The 23,681-nt window shown below is 39.3% G+C and overlaps 1 protein-coding gene across 3 annotated transcripts in view; it reads right to left on the bottom strand.

Moving 5' to 3' along the window:
• Positions 1-23,681, bottom strand: part of MARCHF6 (membrane associated ring-CH-type finger 6) — an 86,797-nt gene that overhangs the window by 15,916 nt on the left and 47,200 nt on the right. For 2 of the 3 annotated variants that reach the window (XM_047769961.1, XM_047770141.1), the window contains 12 exons: positions 19,842-19,900; positions 18,548-18,628; positions 18,037-18,105; positions 17,883-17,957; positions 15,931-16,065; positions 13,751-13,870; positions 12,605-12,705; positions 10,010-10,147; positions 8,396-8,600; positions 6,498-6,567; positions 2,449-2,645; positions 389-523 (listed from right to left, as the gene is read on the bottom strand). In XM_047769961.1, the coding sequence (XP_047625917.1) occupies positions 389-523; positions 2,449-2,645; positions 6,498-6,567; positions 8,396-8,600; positions 10,010-10,147; positions 12,605-12,705; positions 13,751-13,870; positions 15,931-16,065; positions 17,883-17,957; positions 18,037-18,105; positions 18,548-18,628; positions 19,842-19,900 (1,385 nt within the window). The remainder of the gene's footprint in view (positions 1-388; positions 524-2,448; positions 2,646-6,497; positions 6,568-8,395; positions 8,601-10,009; positions 10,148-12,604; positions 12,706-13,750; positions 13,871-15,930; positions 16,066-17,882; positions 17,958-18,036; positions 18,106-18,547; positions 18,629-19,841; positions 19,901-23,681) is intronic. The other variant, XM_047770051.1, reaches the window with a different exon arrangement.

The raw sequence follows: 23,681 nt of genomic DNA, 5'->3' as shown, positions 1-23,681 counted from the left end.
CAGGCTAGGGGTTGAATCAGAGTTGCAGCTGCTGCCTACGCCACAGCCACAGCAATGCCGGATCCAAGCCACCGCAGCTTGCAGCAATGCTAGATCCTTAACCTACTGAGTGAAGCCAGGGATCAAACCCATGTCCTCATGGATATCAGTCGGGTTCTTAACCAGCTGAGCCACGACAGAAACTCCTAAAGTAAGGTCTTTTGAAGGAGGACCTGCACATTTTGAAAGCAATAGTTTAGAATGCATTATCTAATTGATTTTACAAGGGTCCCTAGAATAGAAAAAATTTAGGAGTCTTTTAAACAAACTGCTTAAAATTACTTCAAAAAATTAAGGATTTTTCTGATCCCAAACACATAAAGAAATGTCATGAACAAAAGACACTTACCTGCCATGGGTAAAAAAGAGGAGTTTGATCCAAGGGAACCCTCAGGGGAGCAACAATAACCAGCTCAAACAGGAGCCCCAGAAGAAGCGGGACAACTCCAGCGAGCAGAACCGCAACTATTAAGGTCTTCATTATCTATCAGGAAACAAAGGACCACATCATTAGAGTCTAACTTTTAGCGAAACTCTCTCATATGGAAGTTTATTCTTCTTTGACCCGATGCCTAACAGAATAATAAATTACCTTAAACAAATTACACTTTATGATACATGCTCAAATGAAATTTGAATGTTATCTATAAAACCTCAAGCAATAACGAATACATGATATTACTATGCATTGTTGCTACAAAACTAGAAAATTCATTTTATTACACAAATTAGCCAGGTGGCTATGTTGTTTTTCCCTATCTCATTCTCAGGAGTAGGTCTTTGTTTGTCTAAGAAAGCTACTGATTGTCCCAGGCCCCAGGATCCAAAAGTGGCCCAACCACAAGCTGACCTGTGACTCCTCAGATGGACTGCTTTAGTTGAAGGGTTCTGCATAACCCCAGTTAAGGTAATTAACCAAGCTGATCGCATTAGCTCCCTCAAGAAGACTGCAGTCCAACAGAACTTCCTGTGATGACAGAAATGTGCTGTAGCTATGTTGTGCAACATGGCAGCCATTAGCCACACCACTAGGCTATTAGCATAGCTCTAGGATTTGGATCAAGTGGCAAAATGGAAAATAAAGTAGACACAAAGAGAAAAGAAGAGATACTAAGCAAAAGCCAGATGAAATCCTGACAAAGAAATCGGTCTTTATAGTGGCCTTGACATCCCTTTTCTTAAGGTAGCCTCAATGAGTACATTTGTTTCAGCAGCAAGAGACACAGTGGTGTGCATTAAGACGAAATACCTACTTCTTATATGGCAATATGATATGGGAAGACTAGCATAGGAAAATTGGTATTAGCTGGTTTCTGTTTTTTAAATATAGTTAGGTGTCTCATCATCATAAGGATTACACAGCAATTAAACCCCTCCATTCTTGATATACAATGAATCTCAAGTTTTTCTTTCAACATTAATATTAAATGGATATTAAACTTTTAATAAGATCAAAATATAAACTCAGATACAAAACTAGAGTTGATTATCCAAATGATAAAGTGTAAGCAGTGACCTAAACATATTTACTAGTCACAGCCAACACTGCAATCAATAAATTGCCATACTTGGACAATCACCTCACAGCTACATTTCTACCCCACCTTTGTGACAATTAAGTTCTTTATTAAGAGCAATAATTTCCATTATTTAATACACTTTCACATTAGCCAAGACAATCCTGAATTAGCAATAAACTGTAATCAAAGGAATCCCATTATGTGAAAAATACTGACTCAATCCTGATCAAGAGTTCGTGTACTAAAAAGAATTTTTAAATAAGATTTTAGAAAAAAATGATTAAAGGAAATTTCTACTTAAACAAATTGATTTTTAATTCTACAGATCTTATTCTTTAAAAATGTAATCAATTTCCAAAATAAGCTTTCTAATTACATTACTATTCCAAGGCCTTACCAGATCACTTAATAGCATGATTTTCTTTAACCCTCAAATACATCTATGTTTCTCAGAATGAACCAGAAAACTACTGTCCTAAAGGAATACTCTTCTAATTCAAAAAATCAATTCTCTTAACACTATCAACTTAATGAAGAAACAAAAGTGAAAAGATTTAAAGAAATTACTGGAATAAAAATATTCACTACTCCTGTCAGACAAGATCAGTCTTTTTTTTTTTGGTCTTTTTAGGGCTGCACTCGCAGCACATGGAGATTCCCAGGCTAGGGGTCCAACTGGAGCTAAAGCTGCCGGCCTATGCCACAGCCACAGCAACAAAGAATCTGAGCCGAGTCTGTGACCTACACCACAGCTCACAGCAAAGCCAGATCCTTAATCCACTGAGCGAGGCCAGGGATCAAACCCACAACCTCATGGTTCCTAGTTGGATTCGTTTCCACTGCTCCACAATGGTAACTCCCAAGATCAGTCTTTATCAGAAAAACCTACCATGAGGGACCACTCTTTAACCTTCTGAAAGATCACTCTGCGTCCCTGTGGCATCCAAGCTACCAGCACCGTCACCGCCCTGATGGTTAACCAGCAAACGTAGAGGCCACAAGCAGCTGTGTAGAGCTCATGGATTTTGGCAGTCCCCGTCCAAAAGGACATTAACCAACGGCCGGCAAATACTGAAAACAGAAAGGCTGATAAATGAGACATGTGGTCATGTAAAGAGAACTCTAATCTCAATGTCAGTGTTATACTATTAGCATTTCTCATCATTTTAGTCATTGTGAGTGATTAGTAAAAAGATAACTTTTTTTTTTTTTAAAGGGCTGCACCCATGGCATATGGAGGTTCCCAGGCTAGGGGTCCAATCAGAGATACACTGCCAGCCTACACCACAGCTCATGGCAACATCAGATCCAAGCTGCGTCTGCGACCTACACCACAGCTCATGGCAATGCTGGACCCTTAACCTACTGAGTGAGGCCAGGGATCAAACTCACAACCTCATGGTTCTTAGTCGGATTCGTCTGCGCTGAGCCATGACAGGAACTCCAAGACAATGCATTTTGATGTCTCAGCATCTTCATTAAAAACAAACAAAACAAACCCCCCCAAATTCTAAAGGATGCAATTATTTGATTAAGACACAGCCAAACCACTCTAAGTCACTGGGAAGGAGCTCTCCAGTGAGGTATGTTCTGACTTGCCAAGGCCAATTGTTTTTCGGAATTGAAAAAGCGTGACAGGGGTGTTGCTTTTGTTGTTTGTATCACCAAATGAAATCATTATGCACATAACAGGACCAAAATGGAGAATTTATTTTCTGTTATTCGTGCTGTCAATACTTTTAAATATTTAGAAATATTACAAATAATTTAGAGTAACTTCCTTTCGAATGGCTTATTCATCAAGACAGAAACCTAAACTTATTTTAATAAAGTGCATACAACAATATAAAATATATTAATTTTCTTAGAAAAAAATTAACACCTAGGAGTTCTCTTGTGGTGCAGTAGGTTAAGGATCCAGCTTGTTGCAGTAGCTTGGGTGGCTGATGTGTCAGGGGTTCGATATCTGGCCCAGGAATTTCCATATGCTGCAGGCATGGTCAAAAATTAATAAATAAATAAATTTCTGAAAGAAAAATTAACATCTAAATATACCAGAACTTGGGAAACATTTGAAAGCTGCCTAAGGGACTACCTCGCAGAATTACTACAAATAAATTCTACAAGATACTCACAGAAATCTCTCAACTACGATCATTTACATAAAAACTTTTTTTTTTTGTCTTTTTTGCTATTTCTTGGGCCGCTCCCTCGGCATATGGAGGTTCCCAGGCTAGGGGTCGAATCAGAGCTGCAGCCACCGGCCTACGCCAGAGCCACAGCAACGCAGGATCCGAGCCTCGTCTGCAACCTACACCACAACTCACGGCAACGCCAGATCGTTAACCCACTGAGCAAGGGCAGGGACCGAACCCACAACCTCATGGTTCCGTCGGATTCATTAACCACTGCGCCACGAGGGGAACTCCATAAAAACTTTCTTTACATGGTTATCTCTTAATAAGGCCGGAAAGAAAAAGCAAGACCTAAATTTCCAGTTATGTTTCTATGGACTGATTTCTGCTTAATACAGTACTTAACCTTTTATTTTTGAATATCTAAAAGGAGCTAGTGGTTGTGCTGAGCTTTTTCCATACATTTTCTCTTTAATCCTCCCAACAACCATGCAAGCAGCAGCTACCATCACTCTGAAGACCAAGAAACAGAGGATCACCTATAGAACCTTGCCCAACCAAGGTCACACAAGAGTGGAAGCTGAATTTGGCTGCATATCTACAAGATAAAGCTCATGCTCCAGAGTAGTGAACCACCCTCCCACCAATCAAACTAAACTATCTCAATAGCCAGGTCTGAGAAGCCATAATACTGATAATGTTACAGACTTCCTTGCAACCGAACAAAATAGCTTGGGTATGAAGATAACTCACTTTTAAAGACAACTACATGTAAAAGAAAAAAGCATATGTACATGCTAATTAAAGATATAAAAATATCACTGATAATTCTGTAGAAGCATATAGTGATCTATATATACATTACTACTGCTTGTTGTTTGGTTCATTGGTTTTAAAAACCTTAGAGACTGTTTCTTATTCTACACTTCACATATTCTAATCAAAAGGAGAGGACAGGGTTAGTTTCTAGTTTGTAGTCACCTAACATTAGTTAAAACATAGATTTAGGAAAGTAACCTATGGGGGGAAACAACATCCTCACCACGTTAACTGTGTACTATGACAACAAGCAGGTCCAGGATTAAACGGAACTAATTCCTGCCACCCAATGGTGTTCTGGATTAATAAGGAAAGAGTGGCGCAACGCCTCCAACGAAATTAAGGTTCTTATACTGCCAAATTCAAATACTAAAACAAGATATCCTTCTCCTGTTAATTTTTTAATATTTTTGCTAAAAACATGAAAATGGAACATAAAAGCCACAAATGTAAAGATGTACAAAGTTCAAAAACTATGTTTTCTCAGCAACATGGTTACCACACCACACCCAACTATACCCAGTGGTTAATTAGACTTTTGTCACTTTAACAAATAAGACATAAGTAGTGAACTTTAGTTTTTAAAAAAATCTTTATTTTTACCAGATGAATGTAAATCACAATTCTTACAGATTATTAGAAAATATTCTTGGAGTTTCCGTCATGGCTCAGTGTTAACAAACCTGACTAGTATCCATGAGGATGGGGGTTCAACCTCTGGCCCCACTCAATGAGTTAAGGATCTGGCATTGCTGTGGCTGTAGCATAGGCTGGAAACCATAGCTCTGATTTGACCCCTAGCCTAGGAACTTCCATATGCCTTGGGTGTGGCCCTCAAAAGACAAAAAAAAGAAAAAAGAAAAAAAAAAGAACGTTCTTTTTTTAGAAACCTCACTTGAAATTAAATTAACCAGCTACTCTTCCCTAAGCCTCAACCCTCACAGGAAAACACAACTAGTCAATATAAATTTTTTTACAAAGTTACACTGAATTAGTGCTATAATCAAGACACTACCTCAATATATTTACAAGCTTGGTAAGACCTGAAAATCATCTTCCACTCAATGATTATTTCAGTTGCTAACACATATCAGTATGATTTAGAATTTTCTAGCTTGCTACAGACACTGAGAAGGTGGGGGCAGCAAGCTGTTTCTGCCACTTTGTCACTGGCTTTGGACCCCACCCCCGTTTACCCCTGGCCTCTGCCAAAGACAGCAAACTACCATATTCATCCACAGCTTCTCACTTGTTAAATGAAGAAACCCTATTTGGCTGAAATTTACAGATTAGTATTTGTGATTACCAAGCATTAAAGGGAAACAGTCTGGCTTTTTAAAGGTCTCCAATAAAGACAGTGCAGTGGATTGGAAAGATAATTACACAATGAAAGCAAACATAACACCAAAACACTGAAAAAAATGACTTAAGCCACACAGATGACTTTTTGAGAACCCACACTGCAGTAAGGCAATGTCCATGAAAACTGAGTGACCACAAGGATTTGCTTCCAGACATGAATCATAAATCCTATCTTGACTCTGTCCTCTAATACAAATGAGTCCAATGAGATGGAGAGCCCTAAATAGAATATCCCATACTCAATAAACAAAAACTACTTCAGGTGTATATCTGATGAAAGATAACTCAGCAACACATACCACTCCCCTCCCCTTTTTTTAAGTGCCGTACTCACGGCACATGGAGGTTCCCAGGCTAGGGGTCGAACTGGAGCTGTAGCTGCCGGCCTATGCTACAGCCACAGCAACATGGAATCCGAGCCGTGTCTGTGACCTACACCACAGCTCACGGCAACACCAGATCCTTAAACCACTGAGCAAGGCCAGGGATTGAACCTGCAACCGCGTGGTTACTAGTCAGGTTCATTACCCACTGAGCCACGACAGGAACTCCCATATACCCTTTTCTTAAAAAAAGCATCTCTTCATGATGTCATTAGCGGAGAGCCAGGATAAGCACATACCTGGTAGAGTAAGGCAGATGAGGCTGGCAATCAGTAAGGTTATACACATGAAGACAATCAACAAAAATATCTGCAAAGCAAAACATAAGAGGACATAAACAGTATTCACATGTGCTCGATGTATTTTATGACTTTCAAAGAATCAACACAACTCTCTCAGTAAAAAGAAATTGCCTATATTTTTATTTCCAAGATTCCTTCCATTTCACATAAAAAGAAAATTTTTATTTTAGGCAAAATTAACTATAATTTTTGCCAAAAGGTAATTAAGTATCCATTTTCATATAATCAGATACAACAGCAAGTAACAATATATTTTAAATCAAAAGCTTAAATTTTCCCCATTAAGACTAAAAATATTCACTTTTTTAAATCAAATTTTCAAAAACAACCTTTTACAAAAAGAAAGTTTATTCTCTAACGGTGTTGTCCTATTAAAACATTCTGTTATGATGGAAATGTCTATACTTGCACTGACACAGAAGCCACTGGCACATGTGGCCACCACACACTTGACATGGGGGTTAGTGTGACTGAGTGAAGGAATTTTAAATTGTATTGACTATGTTTGTGTTGTCTGTAAGAAATGCATTTTTTCCTTTTTTCAGTTTTAGTGCAGTATAACTGACAAGTTAAAACTATAATATATTTACAGTGTACAACATGATTTGCTATCCATATACACTATGAAGAGATTCCCACCATCAAAATAATTAAGACATCTATCATCCCACATATTTACAAACTGTATTTACTTTTCATTAAGTTTAATGTCAACAGCCATGTGGAGCTGTAGCTGGTGGCTTCTGCACTGAGAAGCACAAATAAAAAGGAAATACCCTGAGACAGGAGAGAAGCGGCTCTTCTGGACAGAAGATGGAGACACTGCTTGCCTCTGCCTGTCCCAGGCCCGAGGGCAGAGCTCCAGCAGGGAAACTGAAAAGAGCAGAGGATAACACTCCAGAGGGGGCTTGGAACCCTGGTCAGCTTTCACTCCCTCTAAGCTGGACCAAAAAGTACTTTTTGCCGATCCAAGAGCCTCATCTTGCACGCGTCCCCCCATCTCTGATAGCTCCCTCCCCATCCCCTGCAGTCCCCTGCGCTTCCCCCACCTTCACTTCCCTGCAGCTCCACACCTACCATGTCGAACCTAAACCTGCCTCTTGTCCTGACACAAGCCTGGAATGTCCTTCCCCCATTCCATTTATCCAACTGCATCTCCTAACTTTAAAGACTTAAAGGATGTCAACTCCTCCACAAAGATTCCTGAGCAACTTTCAAACATGGTCTGTAGAACAGGGGACCAATCACATAATGTGCTACTAATACAGCAAATGAGGTGAGGACCAAGGCCTGACCACTGAATTTTAACAGCAGGAAGGTCACTGGTGACCCTTGACAGGCACAGTTTCGGTGGAGTTTGAGGGAAAGTCTTGCTGAGGCAAGTATTTCCTTAACCAATCTGGTTTCTAGTTTTATCAGGTTTGAACAAGAGATTACTACTCATACCCTGCAGTACTAGGATTAATACTAGGAGGGTTAAAGAAAGAAAAACACTAAAATGCCCATTTCAGTTCCTAACTCATAGCTGAAATGAATCAAGAATGTTAATTTCTTCTTTGATTAAGGGTTTTCTATGTTGTTCTTTTTAAATAAACAGGGAGCAACAGCACATGGAATCTCAACTCTATGGCCCATCTCTAAATCTGATAAACTAAAACAACATTTACAGATATTACATGTTGCATAATGAGAGAATTGCAATGTTGGTTCTTGTCAGAAGACTGTAAGGTATGTCTACACAGAGGACTGTATACTAACTGCACCAATAATGGTAGCAAAACTTCTCAAGAGAAGTTTGAAAAAACTCAGCTTCCTTAAGTCTGTGCAGTACCTACCCTGAGTGGAAAATTTAAAGGCCGGCGGTAAGGCTGAAAGCCGACAGGCCCTCCCTGCTGGAGTATGGCTTGGTGGGCTGCATGCAGGCCTTCCCCCACCACAGGAATAGCGTTGTTATTTCGGGCATGCTGGTTATTGTTAACTTGTTGGTTTGCACTGTTCTCATTTTCTTCCTGGTCTCCCAACAAATAGGAATGAAGATCCCTGTGTAAAAATTTCATCAGTGAAAATACTCACCTCAGATCAGAATAAAACAACATACATGAAATTTACTTTCTTGACAATTATTACTTAGGGTAGAAAATGTACAATTAGAATCTATACACAGCACTATTACTTCCATCTGCTCTAAATGTTAGTCCCTGCTTTAAATTAAACCTTTCCAAGTTTTATGTTAATTAACATACAGAATATCCCATAATCCAATCTATTTTTATTTTCTTCAGCCAGTATCTAAGAAGAAATCAGTAACTGGAGGAAAAAAAAAAAGAAAAAAGAAAAAGAAAGAGTACAAGATACTCCATGAGAAGGATTTTAGGAGAAAAAAAGCCAACTGTCCTACAAGCCACAGATCATTAAGGCAAAAAGGAGATGGGGGAAAGCAGTGGCTCGTGGTAGGCACGGGGCAGTTAGAGAAGGGCAAACACTCAAAGGCAACCAAGTGCACATGTGCATCATTTGCAGATACTGCGGGCTGAGTTGTAGACCCCTGCGATAAAGCCAGTAACTGCATTAAAGCGATCAAGTTTTTTGGTTTCCAAGTGTGTATCAAAGTTATGTTTACACGATACTATAATCTATTAAGTGTGCAAGAGCACTGTGTCTTTGAAAACAATGTATATGCCTTAATTTGAAAATAATGTATTGCTATGAAGTCTCTTGTGGCTGAGCAGGTTAAAGATCCAGCACTGTTACTGCAGTGGCTTGGGTCACTGCTGTGGTCTGGGTTTGATCCCTGGCCTACAATTGCAGAGTAAAGAAAAAGAAAAAAAAAAAACTTTACTGCTAAAAAATGCTAACCATCATCTGATAATTGAGGGTTGCCACAAACCTTCAATTTGTAAAAAATACAGCTATCTGTGAAGCACAATAACACAGAGTATGCCTATATTTCACATTAAAATATCTACAGGATGCCACATATTTTCTGAAAAAATATTTAAACTACCAAGATTCAACTTCTAAATAATTATATAATATACAAGCCTTGCAAAAAAATAAATGCAACATGCTGACCAGATGACTGAGAAACTAAATCTGAAAAGAGCTCACTTACCAGGTTAGGACTTCTAAAACAAGGGTACCTTGGTTTGTTGTTAATGCATTAAAATTGCATTTTTATTTTTACCTACATTATGAAATGAAAGAACCTGGGCCAGCAGCAAACCTCTTAAAAGGGTAAAAACACGTATACATTCTCTATAAAAAGATAAGACAATGATCAGAAAAGTAAGATAAATTAGCTTTTTTAAGTATTACAGACACCTGTGGATATCACTAAGTTGTCTCTTATTAAAACTAACTTTTCCGGAGTGGGGCATGGAACATACTTTTCAGAAAGGCTATTAAAATGACACAAATGACATGCCTACGAGTCACCTGCCTGTACTTACAGCAAGTATCCAGCAGTAACAGTCCATGCTCGCACAAGCCCCTTCAGCCACTGCCGTGTATGCCCCTGCTCAAGTAACGCTGGTAAGACAACCTGAAGCAGAAGCAGCTCAAGGGACAGTTCGCTCACTGGAGCATCACTAAGACAATGACAAAAAGCTGTAATTTACAATGTGAACTCAATTTTACACATTGAAACAGTATCACATTAAACAGTTAATATGACAGCAAGACTCTTTGGAGAGTCGAATGAGCGTGCACTGTCCTTTTCACCTCGGGTCCATTCTCTCTTGAAGTCTGCAAGGCTTCTCCCTCAAACACCACCACACTGTTCCCGACAAGGGTTGCCAATGACCAACTCATGTTGTTAAATCTCTCTGGCAGGTCTTGGCCTTCACCTCACTTGCTGTATTAGGAGCACATACACCTTACTTGCTCTACCAGAAGCACATTACACAACCGGTCATTCCTTACTCCTCTAAACACTTTCCCCATGAAAACCTTTTCAAGACCCACTGGTTCCTCCTCATCTCCCCAACCTGGAAACAATGATGGGCCCATGCTCTGACCTCTCTCCTCTTACTTGCATGTGCTCTCTGGATGAATGCACCCCCCTGCAGCTTCAAACAGAACCTTTCTGTAGACTTCTTTGTACTACTCAGACATCTTCCCTAATTCCTAACATGTATCCAAAGTACCAACTCAATGTTTCATGCAGACATGAGACATCTTAAATTTTTCATATTCAATATCAAACTCCCACTCTTCCCCTTAAATCTTGCTCCTCCACAATCTTCCTCATCTTAGTAAACAGCAATTCCATCCTTTTAGGTGTTCAGGACAGAAACAGATCCCTAACTGCCTTTTTTTCAGCCCACTTACCCTAAATCTCAGCTCTTCTCATTACCTCCACTGCTACTTCCCTTCTCTCAGCCACCTGCACCTCTTCCTAGGATGGCTGTTGTTCTCCCAGCTGGATTCCTGCTTCTGCCCTGGCCATCCCAACTAGAGCTCTTATCACAGCATCCAGAGTGATCCCTATTAGACCTCGGTCAGATCCCTCCTACTCAGCCTTTCCAGACACCACTCAAGTCAAAGCCAGACTGTTCACAATGGCACAGGAGGCTCTCTAGGACCTAGCTTTCCATGACCTCTCTGCCCTCAGAACCAATTACTTTCTTCCTTCCTCCACTACAGCCCCAGTGGGCCCCCTGATGCTCCTCAAACACACCTCGTTTCCACCGCACCTGCCAGGTCCCCTGCAAGGACACTCTGCCTTTAGGGAGCCACAGGGCATCACCTCCTTCAGTGCCTTCCTCAGCATCACCTCCTCAGGTTCTCGCCAGTCACTTCTTTTCTTCATTTTTTCCCCACAGCACTTATGACCCTTTGACATACTATATGCAGTTTTACCTATTTTACTGGCTGTCTCCCTCACTAAAATATAAGTTCCAGAGGGCAGAGACTTTTGATTCTGTTTTGTTCACTGTTATAGCACATAGAAAAGTATTTGTTATAGAACGGGCCCTCAATTTTGCTGAATGGAAGAATGAACTAAACACTGCTACAAAAACTCTGCTAAACTTCTGGGTATAACTGAATTCCAAAATGGGTCTAGTCCAACAATATAAAAAGCCAGAAACTGTGCTTCCTGGTTCTCACTATGACAACCCAAATACAGAAGGAGGAAGAGGCGACTTACACTAGTTAGGGAAAAACTTAAGAGAATAAAACCTTGATTTGGATTTTTGAGGAAAGAAAAAGTGTGCCAGGCAACCATGGGGAAGAAGTCACTCCAAAGAGAGAAGGAAATATCAGGAACAGCTAGCTAGGTATTTATGAGGAGACTCAATGGAGGCTGAGCACGGCTGGAGAGTGGAACACAAGTCAGACAACATTGGACAAAAGCTCGAAAGGCAGTGGGAGATTGTGCCAGGCCTTGTATGTCATTCTAAATGACCCAGACCGTATCATGTACATTATGGAGGAAGAGGCAGGTGTGTTAAGGATGGCTTTTAAGTGGAGAACAAGAGGAACACCTAAACTAAGGTAACCGAGCGGTAAAGTTGGGTAAGAGATAGGTAAAGAATTAGAATTGGCAAGATTTAAAGATAATTAAATGTAAATTTAAGGAAGAAATCCAATTTGCCTGGCATATTTAGTTGACTGAAGGAAGGATACAAATCACTGAAAAAGGGATTATTATTAGGAAGAGTGGTGAAGGCTAGGTTTCTAGGTGACTTAAGTTTTTTAATCAAAAAAATATTTTCCATTTATAATCCTTTTATCATAATTTTAAACTATAATTAAATGTATAACTAAAGATCCATTATTTACAGTGCTTTTCATATAAAGATGATGCTACTAGCACTCATTAAGTATGTTAAACATTTCAAAGTTAAAAAAGGCACACCTCATTTACTGAAAAGTAAGTCTTTAGAAATTATAGCTGCTAAACTAGTATTTATATGATTTATGTAAAATTTAGTTATCTGATTTCTAATATGTGTAAGAAATGAATGTTTTAAATGTATACTCTCTGCATATAAAATCCTTAAGAGTCAAATTAATAAAGCTTCCAAATTTCAAAAACTTACCTATAGAGCATGACATTATATGGAAGAAAATTAGGCAGCAGACTCTTAATTATCCGTATAGGCAGCCAAAGCATCAGGAGGACAATGGAGCCAAAGACAATCTGCAGGGAGAACAAGGGCGTGGTGCCACTGTAAATGCCTCCCGGGAAAGACAGGCAGACTTCCGAAAGAAGTCGTCCAGCACACTGCCCAAACCCAAATGTACCCTGGGCGCCGAGTGCTCCACAACACACTCTTCTCGGGTCACTCTATGTAAAGACTGCATTCCTAGAACACCTGCACCTCTCACTGCCCCACAAGGGCTCCAACAGAAGCGCAAAGGATAATCACTGCATCATATGTGAGAGAGCTAGAAATTCACAATGAAGGATCAAAATTGCCTGCAACTTAATAATGAACACCTGTAACAATTTTAAGACCTGACCCATATATTAATGGCTCAAAAATTTACAAAGAACATACAATATTGCTTTTAGAATTTTATTTTGGAAAAACTTAGGTTTAAGTAGGTAATTTATTTTTCCACAAAGGAAAGAAATTTTGAAAACTTCTGTTAAGAGTTTAATTTAGAAGCTATTAAAAAATCTCCACTGCTTCAAATGCAAATTAATTCAGAAACCCATAATTTGGCAATCAATTATGCTACTAAAGAACTAGAAGACATTTCTATTTACTAACATTTTATTTTATCAGAGTAACCAATAAAACAGCCATTTGAAAACCAACTTACACAGGCTTATATAACTCCCAATTATTCAATCCACTCTACCAGTGGCCTAATGAAAAAAAAAAATCTAAAATCTAAATCTAAAGAGTAGTCCGTTTTACTTCAAAAACAATAACAAGGTGGAGTTTCCTTCATGGCTCAGCGGTTAACGAATCTGACCAGGATCCATGAGGATACAGGTTTGATTCCTGGCCTCACTCAGTAGGTTAAGGATTCTGCGTTGCCATGAGCTATGGTATAGGTTGCAGATGCAGCTTGGATCCTGCATTGCTGTGGCTGTGGTGTAGGCCAGTGGCTATAGCTCCGATTCAACCCCTAGCCTGGGAACTTCCACTTGCCATGGGTGTGGCCCAAAAACAAGCAAAAAAAATTTTTTTTAAATAATAATAATAACAATAACAATAAAAAGGTATGCTTACCACTGACAAAATAAATCTTCGGAGATGCCTATAAATAGGCAAGTGAATCATTTCTTGTACTGGATTAAAATCTGGATCATTCAAATTCCTTAGAAACCACAAGACACCAGGTCGAAGTACCTGCAAATAAACATTTTAAATGCTATATATGCTCACCAATGCCTTCAGGCTTCTGTATTTGAGCTAAAACATTAACAGAAAAATATGTTCTTATGCTTATTTTGGCATCTCATAAAATGGGGCCATAGAAAATTTATACAGCTTTCCTAAGAAAAGTAGTTCCTCAATCAATACCTTTATGAAAACTATCCTGTATTTGACGTCCTTTGACACTTTTAATCATTCAATGAAAAAATTTAAGTACAATCAGTCAAGAAATCTAGTCTTCCAAGATGAAAAATAAGTATTTTTACAAAACTATCACTATATTGTATAATCTGGAAAGGATCAAGTTGCAATTTATAAATGTCCTAAACAGAAGATATGATTTCAGTCCTACACTTTCCAAGAAATTATCTTTAAGAAACCCTTCAGCTTCTCAGTATCATCATTTCTCTATCTTTATCTTTTTCCCCTGTTCCGTAGAAAACATAAACCTTAGAGATTGTGGGTGATGGGGTAGTGACTGAGTCTGAGGATTAGTTCTAAATGGTCCAAACTACTGAGGTACCCTGTGTAAACCATCTCATCTGCCCAAACTCTATTTCTCCATCTTACAAACAAAGGGTTTATAAATGTGACCTATAAGCCTCCAACAAACTCTAAAATACTAGGATTCTGTATCAACAAACACTCACATTAATAAAATGAAAAAAGTCAGTAAAAGCTACTCTGTCACTGAACAATGTAATTCAGAGGTCATATATATAATTACAATTTAAAACACTATTAATTTAGTCTCATTAACTAGTTTCAAAACAAAGACAAGCTTTGCAAAGAGAATTTACTGAACTTACACTATATATTCAGGGGAATTTTTTTTTGTCTTTTTACCTTTTTTTAGGGCTGCACCTGTGGCATATGGAGGTTCCCAGGCTAGAGGTCTAATCAGAGCTGTAGCCGCTGGCCTACACCAGAGCCACAGCAACTGGGGATCCGAGCCGCACCTGTGACCTGTACCACAGCTCAGGCAACGCCAGATCCTTAACCCACTGAGCAAGGCCAGGGATCAAACCCACAACCTCATGGTTCCTAGTCAGATTCGTTAACCACTGTGCCCCTACGGGAACTCCCAGGGGAACATTTTGGCCCCCAACCCCATTCCCAACTCTTCAAAGCTCTCAAAGAGCAAAGTAAGCAAGAAGAGCAGTAAGCTTGTGCTTTTGTATTCCATTCACACTGGATTAGCTGTCAGGGGCACATTTCCATCACCACTGTCAACTGCACAAGCTAACTTCTTCCACGGCTGTCTTCCTTCCCAGGATATAAAATCAAGGAGTGTGGGAATGGTGTCTTTGTTTCTCACTATTGTTTCTGCATCATTCCAGCATACAGGACAGTGTTGGTACAGAGTGAGCATGCTGTAATATTTGGGGAAAAAATGCACAATGCCAAGTACATTTATCAGAATTACTTGAGTTTTATACGTCCTTTTGCACCAGAAATGACTAAGCATGAGATGTATACTAGTCAAATACTGACCCTGCTTTCACTGTCTTCAAATCAATAAGGACTGCATTCCAAAAACAGGATTAGTAAAAGTACCCATCTGGAAAGTGAACCAGAATCATAAAGGACCCTCACTATAATTCTATACATAAAGTGCCTGCTTCAGGACCATTTTCCATTTTGGATGCTGCAAAACCAAATCCTTTGGGTATTTCCAGTATTAATGTCCTTGAATGAAGTCCAAGACAGGCTCACATGACATAAAATTCCAAGAGTATGTATATAAGGATGGTTAAGATATATACCAACCAAAACAAGTGCTTTTATTTTTTTTGTCAACTCATCTTTCAAATTCATGAATAGACAGAAATAATAAAACCTGTCAACTTTTGAGACAAATGGCTACAAACAGTTTAAAGCAATTGAGCCAAACTAGTCTATAACTGTTCCCTCTTATAATAGGGAAAATGATTTAGTTAGGAAATCACCATAGCCTTTGAGGCATTACTTGTGCTTAAACCAAAAGTCTTTTTCAGAAATGTACAATGTTGGCAGCTCCCTGCAGAACTTACCTCTCTCAGTAACAGGATGAAGGAGGCGAAGTAGAACACATACACCATCCCCACCAGCCAGTGCAGAAACATGGTAGTACCTGGAGCGGACTGAAAGCTCAATTCTCGATCCTTCAGAGTAGCATCAAACATTTCCTAAATCAACACAGAACAGGTGAGAGATATCTGTACCATCTATATCTGTTCAATTAAGATCGCCATCTTCTAGGAAGTGAATGGATCGTTATGCACGTAGGTTCTGATGCTACAGCTGTCTTAAAAGCATTTCATGGTATCACAGAAATACAAATGATACAAGGTTGAATAATATTATCATAGATGTATGTGACATTTTAGAAATTTTAAAGAGGTAAGACTGATAAACCAGTCAGTGAATAAGAACTTTACCAATATTGCTATTGTGAAAGAACCATTTGTGGTTAACAGAATACTTTCTTTTCTCGGTTACAGATCTGAATTCGTGATAAGTTTTAATAGAAAGGTATGGAAGAAAATGTTAACTCAGAACCAAAGGCAGGAGTTCCCATCGTGGCACAGTGCTTAACGAATCTGACTGGGAACCATGAGGTTGTGGGTTCAATCCCTGGCCTTGCTCAGTGGGTTAAGGATTAGGCATTGCCATGAGCTGTGGTGTAGGTTGCAGACGCGGCTCGGATCCCGAGTTGCTGTGGCTCTGGCATAGGACTGTGGCTACAGCTCTGATTAGACCCCTAGCCTGGGAACTTCCATATGCCTCGGGAGCAGCCCAAGAAATGGCAAAAAGACAAAAAAAAACAAAAAACAAAAAAAGGCAGCTGTCCTACATTTACATTTTTTTTGAAAAGTCAGGAACTGATTATCACTGACCGTTATTAAAGATCTTAATTAAGATTGAGTGAGTTCCCGTCATGGCTCAGCCGTTAATGAACCCAACTAGCATCCATGAGGATACAGGTTCAATCCCTGGCCTTGCTCAGTGCATTAAGGATCAGGCATTGTGGTGAGATGTTGTGTAGGTCACAGATGTGGCTTGGATCCCGCACTGCTGTGGCTGTGGTGTAGGCCAGCAGCCATAGCTCTGATTGGACCCCTAGCCTGGGAACCTCCAGATGCCACGGGTGTGGCCCTAAAAAGACAAAAAAAAATTAAGATTGAGCAACTTAGTTAAATGGTCAGGGGTGAATTTATTACTACAAAGGTAGTCTTCTTATTGGATTATTCTTTTTATGTATATAATGCCTTGGTATCTTCATTAGATTATGAAGAGTAAAATGAGTAAGAAAATTCTTCACTGGTTATTAGAAAAGTTCCAGTCAAAAATACTCTGACATCAAGAACTCCCATCGTGGCTGCAGCGAAAACAAATCCGACTGGGAACCATGAGGCTGTGGGTTCGATCCCTGGCCTCACTCAGTGGGATAAGGATCCAGCATTGCCATGAGTTGTGGTGTAGGTCAAAGATGCAGCTCGGATCTGATGTTGCTGTGGCTGTGGTGTAGGCCAGCAGCTGTAGCCCTGATTGGACCCCTAGCCTGGGAACGTCCATATGCCACACGTGCAGCCCTAAAAAAGCAAAAAAAAAAAAAAACTCTTACACCAAAAATGTGCACAAAGCCTCAAAAAAAAAAAAAAAAAAAATCAGGTACTCAAGAAAAATTAGGAAGCTCCCTTGTGGTACAGCAGGTTAAGGATCTGGCATTGCTGCAGCTGTGGTACAGGTTGCAGCTGTGACATGGGTTGGATCCCTGGCCTGAGAACTTCCATATGCCACAGGTACAGCCCAAAAAAAAAAAAGATAAAAAAAAGAGAAAGAAAAATTAGCAACATTAAGGCTCTACAATAATACATTCTCAGAAAAAATAAGCAAATTATTATCAAGTACTGACTTTGCATTAAAAGGAAAGCATCCTAAACACTACTTTTTAAAAAGCCTTTAAATTATTAGATTGTATGATAACAAATAATAAACTCACCAGGGAACAGATATCCAGCCACCAGCCACAAATGAGAGGGAATACTCCAATTTCTACCACCACTAACAAAGAGACCTTAAGGAAAAATAAAGGTCATCAGTATCGCCCAAATGGGAAGGAACTATTTTCAGTTTTAACTTATAACAGGAATTACCTTAACAACAATATAGCAGACTCCCAGCAAGCGACGAGACCTGTGAAATTTAACAAGAGTTGCCAAGCCCTACAACATCTAGTCAAGGAAAAACTGAGCATTTAAAAAAGATTCAATGAGGAGTTCCCATTGTGGTGCAGCGGAAACGAATCCGACTAGGAACCATGAGGTTGTGGGTTTGATCCCTGGCCTCGATCAGTGGGTTAAGGATCCGGAGTTGCCATCAGCTGTGGTGGAGGTCGCAGACATGGCTCGGGACCTCCATATGCCATGGGTATGGCCCCCAAAAAGACAAAAAGAAAAAAAAAACTCAATGAAACAGGTAACTATTTAGGCAACACTTATTTGACAGAATTAACTTATTCCGTATTTTTCTCTGCTTTCATCTTCACTACCAATACCTACAACTTTTATTAAAAGTGGAGATAAAATAGTTTTGTCATTAATAGGAACAACTTTTGCATACAAATAATAACACTGCTGAACATCAAGTTGGTTCATTAAAGGATACATGACAAATTATCAGCGTTATTGCTAAAAGTATATACCCAACTATGGTGGTGATTAGGCCTTCAAAATGAGATGCCTGGACCTAGAAATAAGAAAATAAACAAATAAAATTTAATTTTATCACATGGTACCACATGGCCTACATGCCAGTTTAACAATGTTTATTAAATAATCCAAGTGGATTAAAAGTGGACTATTTAGGGCATTTTTAACTAGAAAATAATCATCAAGTCCCTTCTGGATGACATCTCTGCAAACCAGACTCTCCCACTGACCACTACATATTACAAAGAGATGAGGAAAAATTAAAGAATACCACTTTGCTCAATGGACAAAAATAATAGTTGTATGGACTAAATTCTATAAAAATAAGAAAAAAAGCTGTAATCATCTGCAAGCTATTCCATTCTGAAGTGGATTTGCTACGGGCTAGGCGCTGGAAGCGGCAGCACACTGCTCAGGCAGTCCACCGGCCAGGTACATGCTACATCTCCTATCATGATGTGCTATTCTCAACTTAGAGGAAGCGTTTGGAAGGTGACAGGTACTGCCCACCTTTTGGTTCCCGAATTTCAGAGAGCCAGTGATGAAAGTTTAGAAAGTCAAAATTTATCACAGCATTTATCTGAACCTTTCAAGTGCTTGCATTCAGCTAGGGAGAATTTGGAGAGTTGTATTAAATACTGGAACACGTCTTTACCATTTCAGAACACTTCAGAATGTGATCTCTCAGGATTCACATACACGAATTGACCAGAACATTCCAGATGTCAGCTTTTTAAAAAAAAAAGACTAAATCTTTGAGACCCCCCCCACCATAGAAATAACTGTCTATCCAAATATTTATCTACCTCTGAAAAATAACAATGTCAGAATTAAAGCAAATTCTTTAGAAAATACCAAACAAGCATTTCGATAGAGATCAAAATTTTTAAAAATTGACTTCCAAACCATTACTTTTCTAAATTCACTATGGGGCAACCAGGCAAAAGGGAGAGAAAGGAGCACATAAGCTCATGGAACAGGTCAAAAATCAGCCTTTAAGAACATTTCCTCAGAGCATGTCTCTGGCCTGCCCAGCAGGAAGGGATTCAGATCACACCTTCCACAGCCGGCAATGTCATACCATGACGTGAGCCACTTTTAGTTTAAAAGAAATGAACAAGATGGTACAGGGTAACTATTCCTTTGTATAAGGCAGACTGAGAAATGTAATAATTCTTTACATTATTGCTCAACAAATGTCAATTTGAGGGTAATTAATGACATTAAGTTTGTAAAAGTATTATACTCACATGTTCTTCAAATCCCAAACCAACAAGGGAGAAATGACCAATGTGGTAAGGGCAAAATGCTAAAAGGGGGGAAAAAAACTCAATGAAAACTTCAAAATCAAAACAATGAACACTCCAACTACCAATCCCACTAAAAGGAACAAAGGCTTCTCGGAGAAATGGAAGATTCAAGAAGGAGTAACAAAAACGCACTGGCTGTGATATTCTCTATAACTAGAGAACAAAAAAGTCATCAAGCTCTAATAAACTCATGGAGAAAGGACACAAGAACCGTTGTGAGAAAGGTCTCACAGGCCAAAGAGGAGATGTGAGCCAACCCCCCCCAAAACAAAAAAAACCTAATGGAAACACACTATATACAAATCCATAAGTTCATAATATTCAAAAAAAGGAAAGCCAAGAACAAAAACCACAAAAGGGAAAACTGAAAATACTTGTATCACCAAGGGAAATAGTTCACGCATCAATTCCTTACCTGAAAACTAATATTGAAAGGAAAAGAAATGCACATCTGTCCTGTTCTTTTGAACAAACAAATCTGGGTTAACTAAATAGTTCCACCAGATAAACACAAGCTCTTCTTTACAGAAAACCTCACCAGTAAGTATAAAAGAAAAATGATAGAATTTGAAAATCACCATTTTGCAATGTCTAATAAAAATACATTATTTCAGTCAAGTATCAAGGGATAAAAAATTATTAGGTAAAATGTTGATGGGACACTAGATATCCACATGATAATAAAATACAGGCTTCCCTCCCACCCCCCATAGATTACTTTCTGGTGGTTAAAGGAAAAAGGAAACCTAACAATAGAGACTTCAAGATACCATCACCCGGACCACAGTTAAAGGTGGGTAACCAGGCATCATCTACTTCCTGATATGTCTTTTAACAGGCAAAGCATGACCACTGAAGAGTTGACCCAGAAGTACTGAATCCAAATCTAATCAGGTCCTTAAAGGACACATAGAGACAAAGGAGAAAGGTAGCAGATGTCACCAGGAAGTAATCAAATACAGAAAGTGAGGTGCTTAGAGGATGGCTAACCTAGTCTCTTCAATAAATCAATGGCAAAACAGAGTAGGAGCAGGAGTTTCTGTGGTGGCGCAGTGGTGAACGAATCCGACTAGGAACCAGAACCATGAGGTTGCGGGTTCGGTCCCTGCCCTTGCTCAGTGGGTTGACGATCTGGCGTTGCTGTGAGCTGTGGTGTAGGTTGCAGACGCGGCTCGGATCCCGTGTTGCTGTGGCTCTGGCATAGGCTGGTGGCTACAGCTCCGATTCGACCCCTAGCCTGGGAACCTCCATATGCTGCGGGAGCGGCCCAAGAAATAGCAAAAAGACAAAAAAAAAAAAAAAACAAGAGTAGGAGCAGATGATGGGAGTGAAGAGAAGAAAATTCTAGATCAAAAAGAACTTAAGAAGTTCCTATCGTGGCTCAGTGGTTAAAGAATCCGACTAGGAACCATGAGGTTGCAGGTTCGATCCCTGGCCTTGCTCAATGGGTTAAGAATCCAGCATTGCTGTGAGTTGTGGTATAGGTTGCAGACACGGCTTGGATCCTGCGTTTCTGTGGCTGTATATGCTGGCAGCTACAGCTCTGAGTAGACCCCTAGCCTGGGAACCTCTGTATGCCACAGGCGCAGCGCTAAAAAGAGAAAAAAAGAAAGAAAGTAACCTTTAAAAATTGCATAAAAAAAGGTTTTTTTAATTACTGTAATTAAAAAAAAAATAGTATCTGGGTAAGGCAAGTCTCCCTCAATATGCTTTTATCAAAATCTTGACTATTCTTGCCTGTGTTTTAAAAATAGATGAACTTCAGTGTAATTTAATAAATTTTTGTCTGAAACTAAAAACAAAAACAAAGTAACATGACCTTATTTGAATCTTCATTCAAACAAAGCAACTATAAAAAATGACTTTTAAGGAAACAGTAGAATTTTGATATGATTTATGAGTAGGTAATATTAAACTTATAATTTCATAAAGTGAGATATTATGGTTAAATAAAAAATAACCTTAAAATTTTCATGTTAAGAATTTTTATAGTCTCTTATCCTCAAGCCTTTCTTGTCATGTTAATAAAATTATGATACATTTTTAATAATCAAATCTAAGTATATTTTCTTCATGGCAAAAATAATTGAACAGTATAGATTTTAGCAAAGTGGAGAGGGACATTCAATCATGAAGACAAAAATCAGAGTGAATCCAGAGGGATCTGGTCACCAAATCTTTCTTTTTTTTTTTTTCTTTGTCATTTTAGGGCCATACTCACAGCATATGGAGGTTCCCAGGTTAGGTGTCGAATTGGAGCTGTAACGAATGGCCTACACCACAGCCACAGCAATGACAGATCCGAACTGTGTCTGTGACCTACACTACAGCTCACAGCAATGTTGGATCCTTAACCCACTGAGTGAGGCCAGGGATCAAACCTGTGTACTTATGGATACTAGTCATTCTTTCCACTGAGCCATGACAAGAACTCCCACCAAAACTTTTGGACCAAGTATTATTAAGTAGAAATTTTTTTTTGAACAGGTATTCCCAATATACTTAAATTTGTTTAAAAATTATACATAAGTATGATTTTACTATTATGTGTTTTATAAAGCACAAGGAATTTTTAAAAGGTAAGAAAAAACTACATGCAAAAATTTTCCTATTTTGTTTTCACATCTAACTCTGAGGATGACTCAAGCAGGCCCCTGGGAAAGGCAAATTTCCAAATTTCAACTCTAGGAGTTCCCATTGTGGCGCAGTGAAAACGAATCCAACTAGTAACCATGAGGTTGCGGGTTCGATCCCTGGTCTTGCTCAGTGGGTTAAGGATCTGGCATTGCCATGAGCTGTGTGTAGGTCACAGATCCCAAATTGCTATGGCATAGGCTGGCAGCTGTAGCTCTGATTTGATCCCTAGCCTGGGAACCTCCATTGCCGTAGGTGCGGCCCTTAAGGAAAAAAAGGCGGGGGGGGGGGGGGAGTTCCCATCGTGGCGCAGTGGTTAACAAATCCGACTAGGAACCATGAGGTTGCGGGTTCGGTCCCTGCCCTTGCTCAGTGGGTTGACGATCCGGCGTTGCCGTGAGCTGTGGTGTAGGTTGCAGACGCGGCTCGGATCCCGAGTTGCTGTGGCTCTGGCGTAGGCCGGTGGCTACAGCTCCGATTTGACCCCTGGCCTGGGAACCTCCATATGCCGCAGAAGCGGCCCAAAGAAATAGCAAAAAGACAAAAAAAAAAAAAAAAAAACTACAACTCAGGGACTTATAGCATATTCACAGGGTTGTGCAATATCACAAAATTTCAACTCTACTGGATTTCCTTTGTGGCGCAGCAGGGTAAGGGTACAGCATCGTCATTGCAGCAGCTTGGTTTGCTGCTGTGGCGTGGATTCAATCCCTAGCCCAGGAACTTCAACATGCCATGGGCACAGCCAAAGGAAAAAAAAAAAAAACTCTATTTATATACATAAATATTAACCTGAAGCACCCATTTTAACAGTCAATTTCTATCCTATTACACAGCAACTAGTGGATAGGTATCCTGAAATTAAGGTCAGTTTCTTAGGCTCATTCTCTTCTACTGGGAGACATCCATCACCTAAGGTTTTGTTTTTGCGAAGTACGTGATTACAAAGGTCCAAAAATGCCAGTAAAATTGCAGTACAGCAACCCAAGTAGGAAAGAAATATGAGTTCTCCTTAATCCCCATGACTATGTTCACCAAAAAGGCAAAGTATATTTCTAAAAAGAGGAAAATTCTTATTTCAAAAGATCCTTAATACAATGTATATAAGCTTACTAAAACAAATTTTTTTCATAGTATAAACTTAGG

This window comes from Phacochoerus africanus, chromosome 1, assembly GCF_016906955.1.
Source record: "Phacochoerus africanus isolate WHEZ1 chromosome 1, ROS_Pafr_v1, whole genome shotgun sequence".
NCBI classification, from domain to species: Eukaryota; Metazoa; Chordata; class Mammalia; order Artiodactyla; family Suidae; genus Phacochoerus; species Phacochoerus africanus.
This window is presented reverse-complemented; position numbering and strand designations above follow the sequence as displayed.